This window comes from Schistocerca serialis, chromosome 3 (genome assembly GCF_023864345.2).
Source record: "Schistocerca serialis cubense isolate TAMUIC-IGC-003099 chromosome 3, iqSchSeri2.2, whole genome shotgun sequence".
NCBI classification, from domain to species: domain Eukaryota; kingdom Metazoa; phylum Arthropoda; class Insecta; order Orthoptera; family Acrididae; genus Schistocerca; species Schistocerca serialis.
In genome coordinates, this window is record NC_064640.1 from 710,015,165 (window position 1) to 710,036,267 (window position 21,103).

Consider the following 21,103-nt stretch of genomic DNA (forward strand, 5'->3'; position numbering starts at 1 on the left):
GATGAGGGAATGATGACACTGGAAATTTATGCCAGATGGGGACTCAAACCCAGATTTCCATCTAACTGCTTTGGCTATCCATCCACAACTCACAGCCAGACCCAAACTTCCATATGTCATCATTTCTGCATCACTACCTGAACTCATACACAAATTATGGAACTGCTGTGCAGGATAGAACATTTTAATTGGACGTTGTGCCTGGTATTGGGGGATAAGAAGAATGTTGAGATGTTCTTTCGAATGTGCATGCATGTTCAAAGAAATATTAAATCATTCTTCTTAAAAACACAGGCTCTGCAATACTGTATTTATGGGCTAGTTGTATGCAGGTGTTACTGTTGCTGTTTCTGAGCCCAGATTGAAAATTTTGGGTGGTTTCTGACTATTCAATGACTGGCATATGAACATATTGTGATCTTGGAAACAATGTAATCACTTTGCCACTCAGAATGAACTGTGAGAATTAACAGTAATTTTGTTTATGAAATAAGTGGTGGTCTAGGAAATTAGAAAAGTTTATGAAAACATTTTACACATTCATGTTGGGAATATTCTACTTATGATTACAAGCATTACAAGCAAAACATTGAAAATTACAGCAAATTATGCAAAAATCATAATTAATAGCTTAATCAGTGAGTGAAGCACATCATTTTGAAAAAAATGTAGCTACTCTCAAATTTAAATGTTTATTATCTCATCAGTACATTAATTTTAAAGAAATTTAAATATGTCACTGAAAAGTTGGAATGCCCATTTTTCTGTGTTGTCCCTAAGTCCATAAATGCTTGCTATCTCACATGGAAACTGCAAGTGAAACTTTAGTAAAAAGTTGAATTAGTCACATATTGTGGTTATCAGATTTTCCAGTAAAACTAGATGCATAATGGGAATCAGTAAATTAAAAATAATGCCTTGAGCAATGAATTTAAGTGGAGAAAAACTTAGTTAAGTTTCTTAAATATTTAAGCACCTATCACTTGTACACTATTTAGAAAAGTACAGAAATTGGAAAATAAGTACAAAAAACAGACAAACAAATAAATTTATCAATTATTAGTAGAGTTGCAATAAGAACAGATGGGAGGTTCCAGGAAACTCTCTTTTAAACAAGGACATGATGCACTGTCCCATGACCAAAAACTGTTCACTGGCACCTTTACTCTCCTTAGGGGCCATATACTGATTGAAATTTATTCCACATCTACATATTTCCTGTTGATTTTCTAATGCTTCATGTTGCCTCTGTCACTTAAATCTGAGCTCAAGAGGGTAATCAATAAGCCAAAAACTGATTATTTTAGGACACCCCTCAGAGACATTCACTAGGCTGTTTTTTACAGTGCTCATGGCATGAATGAAAAAAATAACACTTTTGATAATAAAGTGCTTACCTTATTTGAACACTGTTTCCCCCAAAACTGACCAAGGTTAGAGCAAAGTCTACAAAAAAGCCTACTCAAGGAATATGGGTATCTTGTAAAACAAAAATCTGTCAATTTGAAACAGTTCTGATGTTAATGCTATAGCACATTAAAAGAAATACTGCAAAATATTAAAATATTAAAGACTGTAATACAGACATCAAAGCAAATATATTACAAGGAAAAGATAGTCCTATCAGATAACAAAATAAAGACAATATGGGATATAGTGAAGGAGGAGATCAGTAGAACCAGATATGAAGAGAAACAAATAGCATTAAGAGTAATTGATACATTTGTGACAGATGTGTATAGTGTCGCAGAACTTTTTAACAAACATTTTATAACTGTTACTGAAAAGATGAGGTTGTCAGGTTCTGTAGATGCTGCTATGGAATACCTCAGACCAGACATTTCACGTAACTTCCATAATATCAATTTGACCCTCACTACCCCAGCAGAAATAATGTCCATCATAAAATCTTTAAAATCAAAAACATCTAGTGGGTATGATGAAATATCAACAAAGTTAATTAAAGAATGTGATTCTGAGTTAAGTAACATATTAAGCTATCTGTGTAACCAGTCATTTATCAGTGGAATATTTCCTGAATGGTTGAAATATGCTGAAGCTAAGCCACTGTTTAAGAAGGGAGATAAATAAATAGCATCATATTTGTGCCCAATTTCACTTTTGCCAGCATTCTCAAAAATGTTAGAAAAAGTAATGTACAATTGGCGTCATAACCATCTTATTTCAAATAACATACTGTCAAAGTCACAGTTCGGATTTCTAAAGGGCTGTGATATTGAGAAGGCTATCTGCACTTACAGTGAAAATGTGCTTAATTCATTAGACAAAAAATTGCAGGCAACTGGTACATTTTGTGATCTGTCAAAGGCATTTGACTGTGTAAATCACAATATACTTTTAAGTAAATTAAAATATTATGGTGTAACAGGAAATGCTGCAAAATGGTTCAAATCTTATATCTCTGGCAGGAAACAAATGTGTTATTAGAAAAGAGACATGTATTAAGCTATCAGGCATCATCCAACTGGGAACTGTGGGGTCCCACAAGGTTCCATTTTAGGGCCCTTACTTTTTCTTGTGTATATCAATGACCTTTCATCAGTAACATTACCAGATGCCAAGTTCAATTTGTTTGCCGGTGATACAAACATTGCAATAAATAGCAAATCAAGTGTAGTCTTAGAAAGATCAGCTAATAAAATATTTGTGGACATTAATCACTGGTTCCTAGCCAATTCTTTGTCACTAAACTTTGAAAAACACACTACATGCAGTTCAGAACTTGTAAGGGGCGTCCCACAAGTATATGCCTAACATATTATGACGAGCAGATAGAAGAAGTGGACAGTGTTAAATTCTTGGAATTACAGCTTGATAATAAATTCAACTGGGAGGAGCACACCACAGAACTGCTGAAGCATCTTAATAAATCTCTATTTGCAATGCGGATTGTGTCAGACATAGGGGATATAAAAATGAAAAGGCTGGCATACTATGCTTACTTTCATTCCATAATGTCATATGGGATTATTTTTTGGGGTAATTCATTAAGCCAAGCTAAAGTTTTCTGGGCACAAAAGCGTGCAGTAAGAGTTATATGTGGTGTGAACTCAGGAACATCCTGCAGAAGCCTGTTTAGGGAACTAGGGATACTAACTACTGCTTCCCAATATATTTACTCCTTAATGAAATTTGTCATTAAAAATATATCACTTTTTCAAACCAACAGCTCAATTCATAGAATCAATACTAGAAATAAGAATAACCTTCACAAGGATTTAAAGCCACTTACTCTTGTACAAAAAGATGTGCATTGTTCAGGAACACAAGTTTTCAATAACTTGCCAGCAGCCATAAAAATCTTAACAAACAATGAAATTCAGTTTTAAGAGAATCCTAAAGGATTTATTGGTGGCCAACTCCTACTCCATTGATTAACTTCTCAGTAGAACCAACATTTTTTTTTCTCTCTCGCTCTCTCCGTGTGTGTGTGTGTGTGTGTGTGTGTGTGTACAATATAACTTTTGCACAATTTCAGTGCAATAATGTGTTCACTGTAAATAAGTGTGTGTGTGTGTGTGTGTGTGTGTGTGTGTGTGTGTGTGTGTGTGTGTGTACAATCTAACTTCTGCACCACATTAGTACAGTAATGTGTTCATTGTAAATAAGTATTATAGTAGTTCTATTACATGTTTATTATCTTATAAAGAAAAAAACTTTTTTATTTTAAATTCAGTGCATTAGTGTTTGTAAAATGATTCTTTCATATAGTGTTCATTGGGACCTGTGGAATGGTACATTAGCTTATTTGTTTGAGTTGTAAATATTTGTCATGTATTATTGTTTTTCTGACATGTTCTACATCCTGGAGGACTTCCTCACTAAGGATCAATTGGAATGAAAGTAAATCTAACCTAATCACCCCATATATCATTTTAGTTCCCAACTAGTGATGTAAACATACATGCAGTTACATGAGTACTGTATGTATAAATTAAAAGGGCAGCTCTTTACAACCAAAAAACATATCTTTAAGTTTTTCACTGTGAACTGGCTGCAGAATCCACTCCACACTCCCCCGAAATAAGGTAGTTTACAGCAGGATTCGTGTAAAGCTATGTAGTGACATGATACTTGCTTCATACCACATATCACAGTTTGTGACACATGCCCAAGAGAGAAAAATTACTCCAGACATTCAAAAGAGTTTAATACATTAAATGATAACAGAATTACCTCAGGTTACCATCCATATGTGAGGGCTTGATAATTATAATACTCTACCAAACATGTCTATTCACCATTTATCTAATGAATGTCAAACTAATCTGATTTCCAAAATGATACCATATCCGAATCATACCACGCTACTGGAAACATGTACAAGTTTTACTTTGTTAGTTTTGCAGGAATCTCTTAAAATATGTGACCTATAGTTGACATTTAGATTGTTTCAGCTCTTGACTATTTCATATGCTATTATGGCACATACATAATATTGTGGGCCAGTAGAATACTTTCCTATGAGCCTAAAATACGTCTCCTTAATCACAATCATTTCACAGATGGATAAATATATTATATACAAGCCAATGACAAATATAGTACCAAAATGAAGACATAAGGCATAATTTGAGTAAATTTTACAGACCCAGTTATTGCTCATAAATTATATGAAAGTGTATATGTGCAAACAGTAAATGTCTAGTACTGTGAGCAATCCATCAAGATAAGCCAGTAACAAGAGTAATACCATAATATGGACTAGAGGTGTATGTATTTAATGTGTGCAAATGGCACAGTGGACATATTATTCTAGCAGAAATGTAATTGAGTGCTACATATTTCTATCACTGACAGTGCAAATATGTCTGCCTGTTATACAGCACTTTTTCATGTAAAAGTGGTACAAAAACTAGCGTACTAATCAAGGTTACACAAACCCATCAAGAAATATTCCCTTGGCATACTATATGAATAAAGTACAAGGTATCAGAAAAATATTTAAACTAGGGGTGTTATAAGCTGCTCATTATGATGATAGACATTAACTGTAGTGTCTTATGAATTAATTTTATACATAGAGATGGAAGATGACAATTTCATTTCTTGTTGAGTGTTCAGTGATGAGACTATATTCCATTTAAGTGGAAAAGTGAACCACCACACCATAAGAATCTGGGGAACACAACAACCAAGTACTGTTATATCTGTGAGTGACTGGATGTGAGTTCATCGTTATAACCCAGGACAGAAATTGACGAAGCTGCAAGGTGGAAGGGCAGTTGCAGAAGAGAACATGATACTGAGCAGTAGCTGAGCTCAGCATGGTTGACTGATGGTGTACAAGACACAGACTAGAACAAGCCCAAAGGAACCTATGCAACAATGAGGTGCAAAGCAAAATCTTCCACCACAATTATGTAAACAGGCCAAGAACAAAGAGAGACACAATCCAGGACATAGCCAGAGAGAAGAACAAGTGCCAAGCAAGATTTTTATTGAACAGTCTATAGTACAGTGATGATAGTAACCAACAATATCAGATGCGAGTACAGAACTGACTGACTGTTTACTGGCCAGCCACATTTATACCGACCATGAGGAGCACTATTGGCAGGCATATTCACATGGTGAGAAGAGTAACATGCTCCCTATGAGAGCACAGCACTGCAGTAAAACTATGCCCTCTAATGACCATGTAGGTCCATTTCCCCTGACAGGTACTCAATTTCCGCGGAGCTCGATACCATGATACCAGATATACTATAGTCAAGTATGGGAGAGACACTCTTAGGCTTCAAGTGTTTTGTGACATTTGCCAAGGCAACAGTTACTGCCCATTCTTTTTTGCCAAAAAGAAATCAAATATCTTAATATTTTGAAGATCTGGATTTTTCCACAATTGTGAGAACATACCAAAATGTTCATGTTTCAATAGGATGGGGCACTACCACACTGGCAATACTTAAAAGCATGTCACAACAATAAACTGTCTGAACAGTGGTTTGGCCATAAGGGTAATATCAATATCGAATGTACCGTTGTCCTCCAAGGATGCCAGATTCCATGATATGTGATATTTTATTGTTGGGAGGGTTTGTGAAATATGCCTCTGCTTTTAACAGTATTGAGTGTTTTGCTATATACACAGCAACACCAGTGAATGCAGTAACCCTAGACATGCTCATAAAAGTATGAGATGAATTTGATTATTGTATGACTCCCATGGGTCTGGTGGAGGGAACACGGAACATTTGCAAGAGATAAATGAAACCTAAATGTAATTGCGAAAAGTAATCCAGGGTTGTGTTTGCATAGTGTAAACAATATTCACTTGAAAAAACAGATGGTTCTTATGAAAATAGAAACTTCGTCCTCCAATGCATAAGTTAAAATTCAACCCAAGATTCTATCTTCATTTATGTAGATGATATAGTCTTGTGAAATCAAATGAATCTTTTGAAACACCTTATGCAAATTTACTGTTTTGTTTCTTTGTAATGGACCAATAACAAAATTGTATATTGAATTGCTGAAACTGGAAGCCAGTACAAAAAAAAATAACTCTCAGTTTTCATGATTGTTTGGCGAATTTCTTTGTTAAATAAATAAATAAGATACACCATAATAATGCATTTGCATTTGAAACAGAGAATCAATTTATTTTTCAGGCATTGTTCAAAAACCCCATCAATATTTTAATGGTTTTTTAATCATGATCTTTATTTCGAAGTGTTGGCTAATGATATTATTTACTAAAATACACATATTATCTGGTATAGTGAAATCATGATATTGAAGGATTCAATTTGTCATTATTTTCATTTTTATAGGTAAAATTAAACATTCTTTTCCTTTGGGTGGTCTTTCATACCTTCAGGTTCCTTTAAATTCCCTATCAAACATGTGAATTAAATTCTTACTTAGGATATGTTCCTTTTATGTCAGTTAAACTGTTAAACTTCTGTTGCTGTGTGAATGTAAGGGCTCATAACAAATGAATCCAGAATGTTTGAAACACAAACATCACTGCAAAACATGCCAGACAGACACATGAGAAACATCTAACTCTTGACTGGTGTGACAAATAGGCTTTTGTGGATGGTTTCCAAAAATCTGTAAAATGCATCTACACCATGCATGAGCTCAAGGGAAAACTTGTGGATTTCCCATTACATAAAAGTCAGAGTACTGAAACTATTGGTGCTGCTATCAAATGCTATAAGCTGTAGGAGATGCAGTGTTGTACTCAATGAAAATCATGATGCACAGTTTTAATTCAATTACACCTGTTGAAACAGAGATCACAACATGAATTTTTTTGCTATGTTATTGCCATTTCACACACTGAGCAATGAATGAGCAACCAAACTAGCTGCACATGGCAGGCCCCTACCAACAACCACATGAACCAGCAAATGATGCCAAGACAAATTTTTAATTTCAATGCATAAGTTAAAATTCATCTCAAGTTTCCATATTCATTCATGTAGAAGGTGTAGTCTCGTGAACTGGATGAATCTTTTTGAAACACTCTGTATTATAGCAGTTTCAATGGACAAAAGTAATGTTTTTCTGAAGGACAGGCCCAAAATATGAGGGGTTGAGAGAAAAATGTATTATAAAACAAGTGGTTAAAAAATCAAGGTCTTACAGGAAAATGGGCTGCACATTTGTCGTGATACAGCAATGACGATACGACAACAGGGAATTGATGATCAAGGTAATGACTGTTTGTCAATGCTCTAGCTAATGCAGGCAAGTATAAAAACAGCTAGTGTAAGAAATATGGCATAATTTATTTATTTATTTAGACATCCGTGGACATTTTAAAATGTATGGATGTTGTCAGTTTGTGTACATTCATATATTTATATTTATACAGTTTGTTGTTACCTGTAGTTAAACACTGTGACCTCTAAGTTATTTACAATCATTTTTGCTCCTTATCAAAATGTTACATATAGTTAAATATTGTGAAACAAAAATTATTTTGTAGTTTTTGTAGTAGTGCAAAAAAACTGGATCAATATTGTCCTTTTTAATGGAGTTTAGGTATTTACAAGTTTAAGCACATTTTCTAATTTCTTTAGTAATCCTTTTAATTGGTGGGTGTTCCAATAGGAATTAATGCTTTGGGAAATGTTTCTTCAAACTTTAATTTAAACTCATACATAAAATTGGAGAATTTTCTATTCACTTAATTTCTGTATATACTCCTTCCCAACTTTCATGTGTTAACTTTAAGGAAAACTCCTGCAAAGCTGATGGAGAGTAGACTCTTTTATATACATGCAGTTTTGATTCTTTTTTTTTACAGAAGCTTTTACTTTTATAATCTGACATAGATGGTCAGACAGTCCCAGATTTTTAACAAGTACATCACAGTTTTCTCTGCCTACATCTGTAGCTACATGGTCAGTGGTAGATGATGAATGTGTGGTTATTCTTGTTGGACAGTTGACTAGTGATGACATGCCAAAACTATGTAGCATATTCATAAATGTTTTACTGGTGTCATCCGTTTTAGCTGTATTTATGTTAAAGTCCCCACACAAAAGGATATTATGTTACAGCATCAACGCTAGTTCTAGGCTTTGTACACTACTGGCCATTAAAATTGCTACACCACGAAGATGTGCTACAGACGTGAAATTTAACTGACAGGAAGAAGATGCTGTGATATGCAAATGATTAGCTTTTCAGTGCATTCACACAAGGTTGCCACCGGTGGCGACACCTACATCGTGCTGACATGAGGAAAGTTTCCAACCGATTTCTCATACACAGACAGCAGTTGACCGGTGTTGCCTGGTGAAACATTGTTGTGATGCCTCGTGTAATGAGGAGAAATTCGTAAAATCACGTTTCTGACTTTTATAAAGGTCGGATTGTAGCCTATCATGATTGCGGTGTATCGTATCGCGACATTGCTGCTCGCATTGGTCGAGATCCAATGACTGTTAGCAGAATATGGAATCGGTGGGTTCAGAAGGGTAATATGGAATGCCGTGCTGGAGCCCAACGGCCTCGTATCACTAGCTGTCTAAATGACAGGCATCTTATCCGCATATCTGTAACGGATCGTGCAGCCACGTCTCGATCCCTGAGTCAACAGATGGGGACGTTTGCAAGACAACAACCATCTGCACGAACAGTTCGACAACGTATGCAGCAGCATGGACTATCAGCTCGGAGACCATGGCTGTGGTTACCCTTGATGCTCCATCACATACAGGAGCGCCTGCGATGGTGTACTCAATGACAAACCTGGGTGCACGAATGGCAAAACGTAATTTTGTTGGATGAATCCAGGTTCTGTTTACTGCATGATGATGGTCGCATCCGTGTTTGGTGACATCGCGGTGAACGCACATTGGAAGCGTGTATTCGTCATCGCCATACTAACGTATCACCTGGTGTGATGGTATGGGGTGCCATTGGTTACACGTCTCGGTCACCTCTTGTTCGCACTGATGGCACTTTGAACAGTGGACATTACATTTCAGATGTGTTACGACCTGTGGCTCTACCCTTCATTCGATCTCTGCAAAACCCTACATTTCAGCAGGATAATGCACAACCACATGTTGCAGGTCATGTACGGGCCTTTCTGGATACAGAAAAAGTTCAACTGCTGCCCTGGCCAGCACATTCTCCAGATCTCTCACCAATTGAAAATGTCTGGTCAATGGTGGCTGAGCAACTGGCTAGTCACAATATGCCATTCACTACTCTTGATGAACTGTGGTATCGTGTTGAAGCTGCATGGGCAGCTGTACCTGTGCACACCATCCAAGCTCTGTTTGACTCAATGCCCAGGTGTATCAAGGCCATTATTACGGCCAGACGTGGTTGTTCTGGGTACTGATTTCTCAGGATTTCTCAGGATTTGTCCAATGAACACCCATTTAGCATCTGCATTTAATCTTAGTCTAGCAATTTTAATGGCCAGTAGTGTATAAATTTTGAAAAGAATATCTCTAAATTACCACTGGGAGAATGGTACACACATAATATAGTTAGTTTCTTGGACATAGTTATAGCAACTATCTCTGTTGCTGACACTTCAAAGTCTTTGTCTACACTTAGCATGATAATATCATTTCTGACTTTAAATTTAATACCGTTCTTAACATAAATACATGACCCTATAATGAAAGTGTGTGTTAATTTATCATTTCTGTTTGTATTAAGATGAACTGAAAATTTATATATAAATGTATGTAACTTCACATTTTTGTCCATACATTATTAGTATCATCAAACATCTTATTTTTAAGATTGTAGTAGTAGTTCTGGTTTATACATTTGTTTAAAGTAAAAAGCCCTATGTCACAATGAATATGATGCAAATCAAGAACAATGTGCTGAAAAAGGATTCCATTCTGTTACAGAACTTCTATGTGTCTATATTAGATATAGACAGGTGACAGAGACTGAGGCAGATAAAGATGAGCTGAACTTTGTTTCAGCAATAATTGGTAGTCTTGCATGTCTGGGACTAGACTTAGTGGCCAATTTCCAGGAAAGAAGTGTATTTGTTGTGCACTTGGTTGGTGCTGGTGTTTGTTTTTTTGGTGGAACAGTTTACTTTGTGATGCAGGTAAGACCTTTAACAATCACTCAGAATGTCAAAATTATTTAGACAAATTTTCTTCAAGAATTTTCAGCCTTCATGACTCTCCGCAGAACAAATATACACTGAAAAAAAAAAAAAAAAAAAAAAAAAAACCATTGCAACACCAAGAAGGAGTTGTGAGATATAAATGAAAGTTGGTAGGAGCATTTCTACACCTGAAAGATGATATCTATTGAAATTTCATGCCAGTTGCGTAAGAATGATGCTAGTAGCACCTCTGTGAGGATGCAAATCACATGTGCTTTAAATACATGCTGTAACAGCTATGAGTGTTAGTTATCTATGAGATTGGATGTGGTGAATTGATGTTAGTCAAAAATGCCTTTAAGACCACAAAGATGCCATTGTCAACACCTCACTGTGTTTCATCAAGGTTGCATAATAGGGCTACGAGAAGCTGGATGTTCTTCTGCAATTTTGAAGAAGGACTTGGCAGAATGTAGCCACTGTACATGACTGATGGTAGTGGTGGTCACGAGAATATATGACCACAAGAAGACTGGCTCTAGATGGCCATGTGGCACTACCTAGAGGGAAGAGCATCATGTCTGATGTATGGCTCTGGCACCTCGTGCTGCATCTACAGCAGCAATGTGAGCAGCAGTTGACATCTCAATGCAATGAACTACTACAAATTGGTTGCTTCAAGGACAGATCCAAGCCAGATGCCCTACAGCATGCATTCCACTGACTCCAAACTAACACCATTTGCGACTTCAGTGGCGTCAACTGACAGCTCATTGGAGGACAGGTTGAAGGTCTGTTGTGTTTTCTGATGAAAGCTGTTTCTGCCTCAATGCCAGTGATGGCTGTGTGCTGGTTAGAAGGAGGCCGGTTGAGGGCCTTCACCCAACCTGTCTGTGTGCTAAACGCACTGGACCTGCACCTGGACTTATGCTCTGGAGTGCAATTTTGCTTGATAACAGGAGCATTCTTGTGATTAAACCATGGACTCTGACTGCAAAATAGTATGTCAGTCTGGTGATTTGACCTGTTGTGCTGGCATTCATGAACAGCATTCCAAGGGGATTTTTCCAACAAGATAATGCTCACCCACACACTGCTGTTGTGGCCCAACATGTTCTACGGAGTGTTGACATGTTGCCTTGGCCCACTTGTTCACTAGATTTGTCTCCAATTAAGAGCATATGGGATATCATTGGATGACAACTCCCACATCATCCACAAAAAACATTAACCATTCTTGTATTGCCCAACCTAGTGCAACAGGCATGGAATTCCGTCCCACAAACTAACATCTGGCAGCTGTATAACACAATGCATGCATGTTTGCATGCTTGAATTCAGCACTCTGGTGGTTACACAGGTTATTAATGTATCAACATTTCACATTTGCAATGTCTCATGTTCACATTAACCTGTGATCTCACAATATCAATTTGTTAAATATGTTACCCTGTCAGATATATTCGTGAAATTTCATTACTCTACATTAATTATTTATTGATGCAATTTTTTCCATCAGTGTATATATGAAAATATAGCATCAAATTTAGGTATATGTTTCTGCAATTCACATATTCACACATAGTTGTTGTTTCTGGGGTTGTAAGTAATAAGTCTTTACATTAAAAGGCTATTGTTTGCATTGAATCTAGCAACTCATCCCTGCTTCCCTGTGGTATCTATGGCCACATGACCTGTTTACAGAGCAATAATAAATTGCATATATAAATCTTCCTTGTGTATCAGTCTTCTGTTGATCAAAACCATATCAAAATCCCTACAGCAGTTCCTGAGATTAGCCTTTACATACAAACAAAAAAATGGGGTGGGAAGATTTTAATTTAGTAATACATGTAGAATAAATGTTTTCTAAGCATTTTGGCACTCAGTTTTGTTTGAATGAGAAAGTTCCACTCCATACGTTCAGAAACACAAGAGATTGATGTGGTTCTCTGAACAGGAATACAGTAGTTTTCATGAATATTGTACTGTAAAACATTAGCTGTGTAACTGGTACAAGACAACACAAAAAGAGGAACTTTTGAAATCAAGTGCAGAAAATACACCATCAGCTAAAGAATACCTTACCATTTAGTGTGCTCCCTATGCTCTCATTCATACAAGCTGCAGATCATACAAGCACTGGGAAAAATAATCATCAGTTGTGATTCTATTGGGGAATGAATACAAACATAAACAAATACAGTGATTGTGTGGTCACCTGTAGATATCAGGATAAACCATTTCCTCCTGCAAGTTATATAGAATAGGTGACTGTCGTCACTGGGTAGATTTTAATGCTAGTTCATTTCAGGAACTCACTTTACACAGATGACATATGACAATATGGTGCATAGTTTCCTCTCAGGTAATATTATACCTTCCTTGTCTGAAAATGATCAGGTAATAATGACGCTCAGTTTGGATCAGTATGCTGGAAAGCTGTAATCTTTTGTTACCCTTACATTGGGCAATTTTCTGCAACTTCAAAGTGCCTGATTTCAACAGGATTATGTAGTATCAAATCCAGAAACACAAGGAAGTCAATTACAGTTGTGAAAAACTTTTTGCTTAAGAATGTCAAGTCGAAATTCAGTGTTGATTCCCTCATATCTGAGATCACTCAGTTGATTACTGTGTGAAATTGTTCCCTTATAAAGCTATCTAAAAAATTGTGGTCATGATTTGGTGAATGACTCTGAGTGAATTAAAACAATGAACTTATGAGAACATTCATGGCATACCAGGTGATGTGTTGGAGTGAGCCGATGGGCACATTAATACATGTAAAGGAGAAAGCTATGTACACTATGTAATTTCAGTCATTAATAATTTGAATGACTATCTTTTGAAAGGCTAGTTTAGTTGTAATAGTCCATTTTAAATCAATAAAACACTTTCATTAGAATTATTCTGACTTTGATGGGTTTTCAAAAGTTTACTTTGCTGTGTATTACAGTTGAACAAAATGTCCTCATAAATAATGAAATATTCCATTTTGTCTTCTTAAATCTAGCTGAGGTAAGTTTATTCATTTTTCAATACTTTCAATAAAAGTACTTTTAAAATATCTGTTGGGAACGTGTGCTTTATTGTAAACAGAAGAGTTTTCCAAGTGATTATTCAGTTTGATGACAACTGAGGTTACAATTTGCTCTTGATTTCTTTATATCATGAAGAGATATAATCACTTGTATGGCAACTAGGCCAGTTCATGATTTATGCTATTCATATTTTCATTCACATTTTATGTTTCTATTGGGGGACCTTTCCTGTAATTTTGATATTTTAATTTGACTTCAGTTTTGATGATTCAGCTAATACAGGATAGTGCACTAGTTTTTGTTTTCTTGTTATCCTCCTCTAACATGATCCTCTGCATTGCCATTAGATAAAATTGTCTTGGCTGCACTATTCCTAATATGATTTAATATTGAGTCAGAGAGTTATGATCTTTCTCCTCATTTCCTTTGTCTCTCAAGGCAGACTCAGTTACTCAGTTTTTTAATATTATTTTTGATACAATGCTCACTTCAAATTACTACTGATATACATGTCTTTACTGCTTGTAGGTAGTTTATCACTCTATTAAAGTATCAGACACTAATATTAGAAATTAAATTTTAAAATATTTCTTCATTCTGTACTTTTCTTGTGCAGTTTGCAATATAGTGGTGTTTTTAACATTAAACTTTTATGAATGATTTCAGACAATAATAACACGACGCATGAAACAACAGAAACTATTTTATGTGCGTCTTTTATTGTCATTAATATGCTGTTGCTGCTGCTTCTCCACAGTAATACCAGGGGGCATTGCCATGTTTATATTTGATGGTATGATAACAGTTTAACAGGTGACATAAAAAACTATGTTTAAATTAACTGATTTAACATATATTTTTTTCTGTAATTTCAATCATCTCACATCCAATTTGTGGAGATGTGACTGTTTTCCTTCATTACCCTCTATAACTGTGTTTTCTTCTTGATGCTTTGAGGATGTGGTTGCTGCAGTGTGCTCCTTCAGTTTAAACTTATCTCTCTTGTTACTTTCATGCCAACAAACCTATATTTTTGGACATGCAATTGGTGCATTCATACTGAGTAACTGAAATGCAATAATATCAGTGATACAAATTACATATGGTGAACTTGAAACAGAGTGACATAAAAAATAAATTATTATAGCATATTAGGTGTGATGTTAGTTGTCAGTAGCCAGTGAATCACCACACTGTGCAGCTCTCTAGATAGGCAGAACTATCATATTAAGATGATATTTGTGCCATGATATTGCATAACAGCAGTCTATAATTACTTACAAACTTGTGGATTTTATTATACTGTCAGCAGTCATCTTGGTTTTGCAGTCACTAGTGTGATAAGACATTTACAAAATATATCTCATTAACCAGATCCTGTTATTTCCAAGCTTGTTGAAGAGGAATGGAGTATCATGTTCACAGCACTGTGACAGCATTCAATGACACCACGTCCAGGGAGATTCTTCCTGTCAGATTCTAGTTCATGGGTGGATATTAAAGAGAACTAGTAAGTTCATGAAGTTGTAAGTTGAGCCATAAGCAAGTAATAATTCCATGTGAATCTGTGACACACATTTTCTGACTGAATGAGTCAGAACCCGAGTGTTCTCTGCATCTTTAGCTTGTTGGAATGCTGAATGTACTAGTACTCACAACTGGACACTAGAATGATACCACACTTTTTTCTTTGAGAATGTTATGCCATAAAGAAGACCATAGCAGTTTAGCACATTTCATAAAGTGATGTTAGCTGCTATGGTTTGAATTTCCTGTCAGTTATATGACTACCCATCTTCTTCAGTATGAGTTGAAGGCTGAAAGACAATTAGGCAAAGTGCTACTGAGGTACATCAGCTCTTAATTTTTGAAAACATTGAAGTAATAATCAGTCTTGATTGCAAATTTTTATTAAAAATTGAAAATCACATGTCAGTGGTAATTGGTTTTAACCACATGTAGATCATCATCAGACCATGTCTCTGGAATGCAAAAAATAATTTTTGTTTCAGGGTAACAGATACCAAAATTATAAAATCTGTGTACACAGTAAAATATGGATGCATGGTCATAGTAACATAAGAAGATTCTTATAGCATTAGGTGGTGAGCAGAGCACTGCCAAGAGTCAGAAGACACCTCTGGCAACAATGACACTTGTAAGTGCTCTCCTCATTGTCTCTGTTCACCACATAATGGTATAAGAAGCTTCTTATTTTATTATAATTGTGTGTCCATTTTTTACTGTGTAGATGGATTTTGTAATTTTGGTACCTTTTACACTCCAAGGAAAATTATTTTTGCACTCCAGAGAAATGGTCTGATGATAATCTATATGTGATTAGAACCCATTACCATTGACCTGCGATTTTTAATTTTTAATAAAAATCTGCAATCAAGACTGATTATTATTTCACATTATTGCAGTTCTGTTTTATTGTCTTAGGTGTCAGAATTACCTGTACCAAACTACAACAAAATTTTGTTTGCCAATGTCAGGATGAAACACTTAGCAAGTGCTCATACCATTCCTTACTCCAGAAGTCCATATTGTTGTTCAACTCCATCTCTAATGACAATAGGTCATTAATCCCTGTTGTACCCTCTTTCATTATTCAGCTGAATCATCAATCACCTTTCTGAGTTTTGTGTGTGTAACTGCAAAAAGCATAATGACAAGAATCTCAAGACACTATAAGTAATCATTGATTTGACCTGTTGCAATATATTGTTTTTGTTAGGCAAAATGAGATGCTATTCCACTTTGGTTTTTGAATGTTAATCATTGCTTATTTACAGCTAAAAGCAAATAATTACTGCCTTATGTATGATTTAGTGTTGTATGAAGTCTGATAAAGATATGAGTACTGGTACTGAAAAAGAGTGTAGCAATTTTCTTGTGCAAAGGCACACTGTACAGTTTTCATTGTAGCTAATAAGTAAAATATGCAATTTTTTCCATGAACAAAATCTAATAATGTACTGTAAGGCACCCTGCAACATATCTGACAAACAGGTATCAGAGATTTTTTTTGGGTAGAGAGGAGGGGGGGGGGGGGGGGGGGGGGAGTTGCAAAAGTCTTTCCCTGCCATTTAATATTTCAGTTTAACATCACATTTTATATTTGTAAGGTTGATCAGTCATGTCCTGTTTTAGCAGAAAACAGAGGTTGAATATGGCACATTAGGCTGTGTGTTAACTTTTTATGTGTGCAACTGACTGGATACAGGTAAGGCAAAATGAAAATTCTGTCTTAGTTTCAATGACAATATGATGCTGGAGAGCACTCAGCTCAAAAATCTGTATCAAACACAATCAGACAGTTAAGTATGTGAGGTGACACAGTTCCCAAGACAACTTGATTATGATATTATATGGCTTGTGAAATGTTTCAAGCCTTTAGACAATAGGCCATTCCAGCAGCTTTCATGATGGTACTGTAAATTCAACAGTGAGTGTTGTTGTTGATAATGAAAGGGGCGGGGAGCATGAAACTCAGTGAGAACACACAGCCTATTCCTATTGAATAGTGCAAGTATACCCACTGAGCTTAATTTCAAAATCCAGCAGACTGTTTTTAACGATGTGAGATGCTTCACACTGGGACACTGATGAAAGGTTTTGAGATTTAACCCAGGGCATTAGCACAATGGCTCATGGATGATAACTTTGTTCTACCACCTTTCGCTCTCTCTCTCTCTCTCTCTCTCTCTCTCTCTCTCTCTCTCTCTCTCCCTACCTCCCTCCCTCCCTCCCTCTCTTTTCCAACCAAATATTGGTGGTGAAACTTTCTACCACCATTATCATTCTACATCTGGTTCAAGTATCACCAAAGGACTCATATTCGGGAGGCCATCCTGATTTAGGTTTTCCATGATTTCCCTAAATTGCATGAGGAAAATGTCAGGATAGGACATAGCTGATTTCCTTCCTGATCCTTCCCTAATCTTAGCTTGTGTTCCATCTCTAATGACCTCACTGTTGATGGAATGTTAAACATTTATCTCCTCCTCCTTCAAGTATCACTCTACTACTCTGACATAGCAACTTCAGCGATGGAGCCAGTTTACTTTCAAGATAATAAAGGCAGCACCACCCATGGCAAGACAATCAGTGTTGGTTAACAATTGTTTGGTTGCCAACCATTCCCCTGTGACTACACACATTAAACACTAAAGAATGTTCTCACAAAGAGCTACAGAACTAAAGTGGCACACATGATAATACTCAGTCAACAGTAACATAACAGAATGAGTCACCCTTCATACTGTTGCCAACAATGAGTCAGGTTTACAGATGGCAAATGTACTAAGAGACTAATGAACTGGACAGCCTAAATGAATGTGGCTATGTGATGGTGCGAGTCAAAATCCAAGATTTCCTGTTGGCCCTTTTTGTCACTATCTGAGGATAAATTATGAAGAACTGTTACATAGAATTTTTACATAACCAAATTTGACATTTGATACAGATGTAGCTCCCAAAGGTAACAATGACCCATTTGAGGCTGCTAACTTTATACAGATATGATACAATAACTATGCAAATAAACTTCAACATTACATCTGGTCTTTCCAGTCTCTTGGCTTGAACATTATTTGGAATCTACTGTTAGTTTTAATGCAGATAATCTAGAGCACATTCCCTCCCTTTTGTTGCTGATGGAACTCATTCTTACATCATATGATTCACTGCACACAATTCCTTTGAGAACAATTCACAAAAGTGTACATTCATTTTGCCAGAATTTCCAGTTGTATGATATGCTAGTGATGAACACTGCATATCAATGATCTTCATTCAAAGTTACACACCATTCTGATAACTATCTGCATACTAAAAGAAACAGGTTATTGCTTTGATTGATCTTACATTCATTTGTTAATTATATTTGCACCATTGTGTGACAAATCACACTGTGTTTATCTTGAGTAGTATAATTTTATATTCTATGTTGGTAACAAAGTTTTGTAATATTTTTATGCAAAACAGACAGCTGATAATTTCATGATTTCTATCAAAAGTTATATTTTGCTTGGTCATTGCCAGAAAATGATAGGTTGGAAATACATACTTCTCTTTTTTAGTTTCAATGTATAATTATATCATATATGTATACCTGCATCATCCATTCTACTATATTTGGCACAGGATGAATTCACTGACAATATTTTTTGTATGTGCCAAGGGCAGACATTTTGAAACCTCCTGCCCTGTATCAGGACATGGAACAAGAAACTTGGCCCAGTACCTCTCTTTCACCTGCAAAATTACACAGTTCTCCTGTGTAGCCTGCAGAACTTGCACTCAAAAGGGTATTGCAAAGAAATGGCTTAGCTGTGGACTAGAGGATGGTTTTCAGAATGAATACCTCACTCAGTAGCAGAGCGTGCACACATGGAACATTCTGGAAACAGCACTTTCATTGTTCTAAAGATACACAATTTAAAAGCAAAGCCTGCGGATTTTCTATCCTGTTATAGCTAATTGCATATTCCATGGGTTACTTGAACAGTATATTGTAATGAAATGGAATGAAGCAGTTTACAAATTATTAACATAATTTAAGATTTCAATGTTGCTTCAACTACCACTGATACTGCTGTATTTTTTCTTAACTGTTTATTACTAGCATGTCTGACTGCTGTACACAGAACCCAGATTTAGCCCTTGGTATGATGCAGTCAGGGATTTTCCTTGATTGCAGTGAGATACACTAAGCCTTCTGAGGTCAACTGAAGATCTTCTTGAATTAACAGTAACATTTTCACTCTCAAATAAGACATTAACAGCTGGGAGAGTAATTGCCTGATCACATAGCCCTCCAGCATTTCCATTGAATCGTAGCAGGCAAATGTGCTGTAACATAATAATCCCATGAAGTTTAGTTTAACTTATAGTGTGCTAAATAATGTGTGTTCTCACGTCTGCACAGAGGCAATAATAATTAAGCCATGCATCCAGCACACACACCCACACACACACACAAACACACACACACACACACACACACACACACACACACACACACTGCCCTTGGAAATCTTAGTGAAATAATATATGTGCTCCTTCTTTTCTTTTCTTTACCTCAATTGTGCAGGGTTGTATAGGGTGCAGTGGGTAAGAGGAACAAGGGGGAAGGGAGTGATGGAGGGAGAGGGGACTGGTGGTGGGAAAGGAGATGCAGCAAGAGAATGGGATAAGAGTGATGAACTGAAGTGAGAATCAGGAGGAGAGAGGTGGAGATTGGTGTGAGAGAGGGGCTAGGAGAGAATCAGGCCAGGAGACAGTTCGTGTCCATGTAATTTACAGGCACTGGTACTGGGGTTGGGAGTCCAGGTGGTATGAGTTGTGAAAGAGCCATTGCAGTTGAATATGTTGTGCTCAGAAGAAAGTTCTGCCACAGGGTAGGCAACTTCCCTCTTGACCCCAGTTTGGTGGTAGCCATTAATTGGTCAGGTGACCAACTATATCTTCACCCAACTACTACTTCTTTGATGGAAAATTTATAAACAAAGCCACATGAGAGTTTTGGGAATCCTAATGGCACACTCATATTTCAACGTATTTATTGACCATCTAGAGGAATCCTTTCTAGTCATCTAGGATCTTAACTTGTTGATGATATCTTCATGATGTGAATCCAGGTCTATGATACTATCCTCATTCCTTAACAGCCTTAATCTCTTCTCTGTTATCCATAACATTTCACCGTCTTCAGCTCAGGATACCATCTTGCATGAGACTGACCTCAATCTCTTCAATAGCTATGTGAGAGACTCTGTCAATACAAAGTGCACCAATTATCAACAGTACCTCCTATTTAACAGCTACCATTCCTTCCACATTAAACAAGCCCTTCTGATAAAGTACAGGCATCTGTGAATACTGAAGCACATCCTCCACCAAGGCTTCAACTACCTTTCATTGCACCCTGCATCCTGTTTTAAATTTTTCTCAGCTCTTCCAGAGTGACAGTCTGTTGCCTAGCCAGTCTATGAAGTATCCTGGTTCACCCTTATGTCACATGTTTAAAAGACATCTTTGCAAAAGACTGTAAATTTTTTGGATAAATGAAGGAGGGAGAAAACACTTAAAGTTAAGCAGTGTGTAAAGCCAGTTTCATTTCACAAAATCTGAACATCAATTTTATAAATGTAAGAAGGGTTTGCATGAAATATGCACAAAAATGAAATTTGCAAAAGTGTGAAAGGAAAACAATTCTAAAGATTTAGAACTGCTCTTGAGAGTGAAAGCATCATTACCGAGGGAGATCTATGAGGACCTCTGAATTGCAAGTGAGGTGGACATTACTGATTTCCAGAAAAGGAAGTTGCAAAATTGCAATGTTTACTACAATTAAACATGCAGGAATGTTGTCATTCATAAATAATACTATAGAGAAATTCATAATGCTGTGTATAAAGCCAATAAGTCAGGTTTCATGCAAGAACTGCATACAAAGTGCACTTTATCATACTGAGCA

At 36.3% G+C, this 21,103-nt stretch overlaps 1 protein-coding gene across 1 annotated transcript in view; it reads left to right on the top strand.

The window, feature by feature from the left end:
• Positions 1–21,103, top strand: part of LOC126469567 (DNA damage-regulated autophagy modulator protein 2-like) — a 216,388-nt gene that overhangs the window by 179,893 nt on the left and 15,392 nt on the right. The window contains exons 4-5 of the mRNA XM_050096686.1: positions 10,362–10,570; positions 14,284–14,410. Of these exons, the coding sequence (XP_049952643.1) occupies positions 10,362–10,570; positions 14,284–14,410 (336 nt within the window). The remainder of the gene's footprint in view (positions 1–10,361; positions 10,571–14,283; positions 14,411–21,103) is intronic.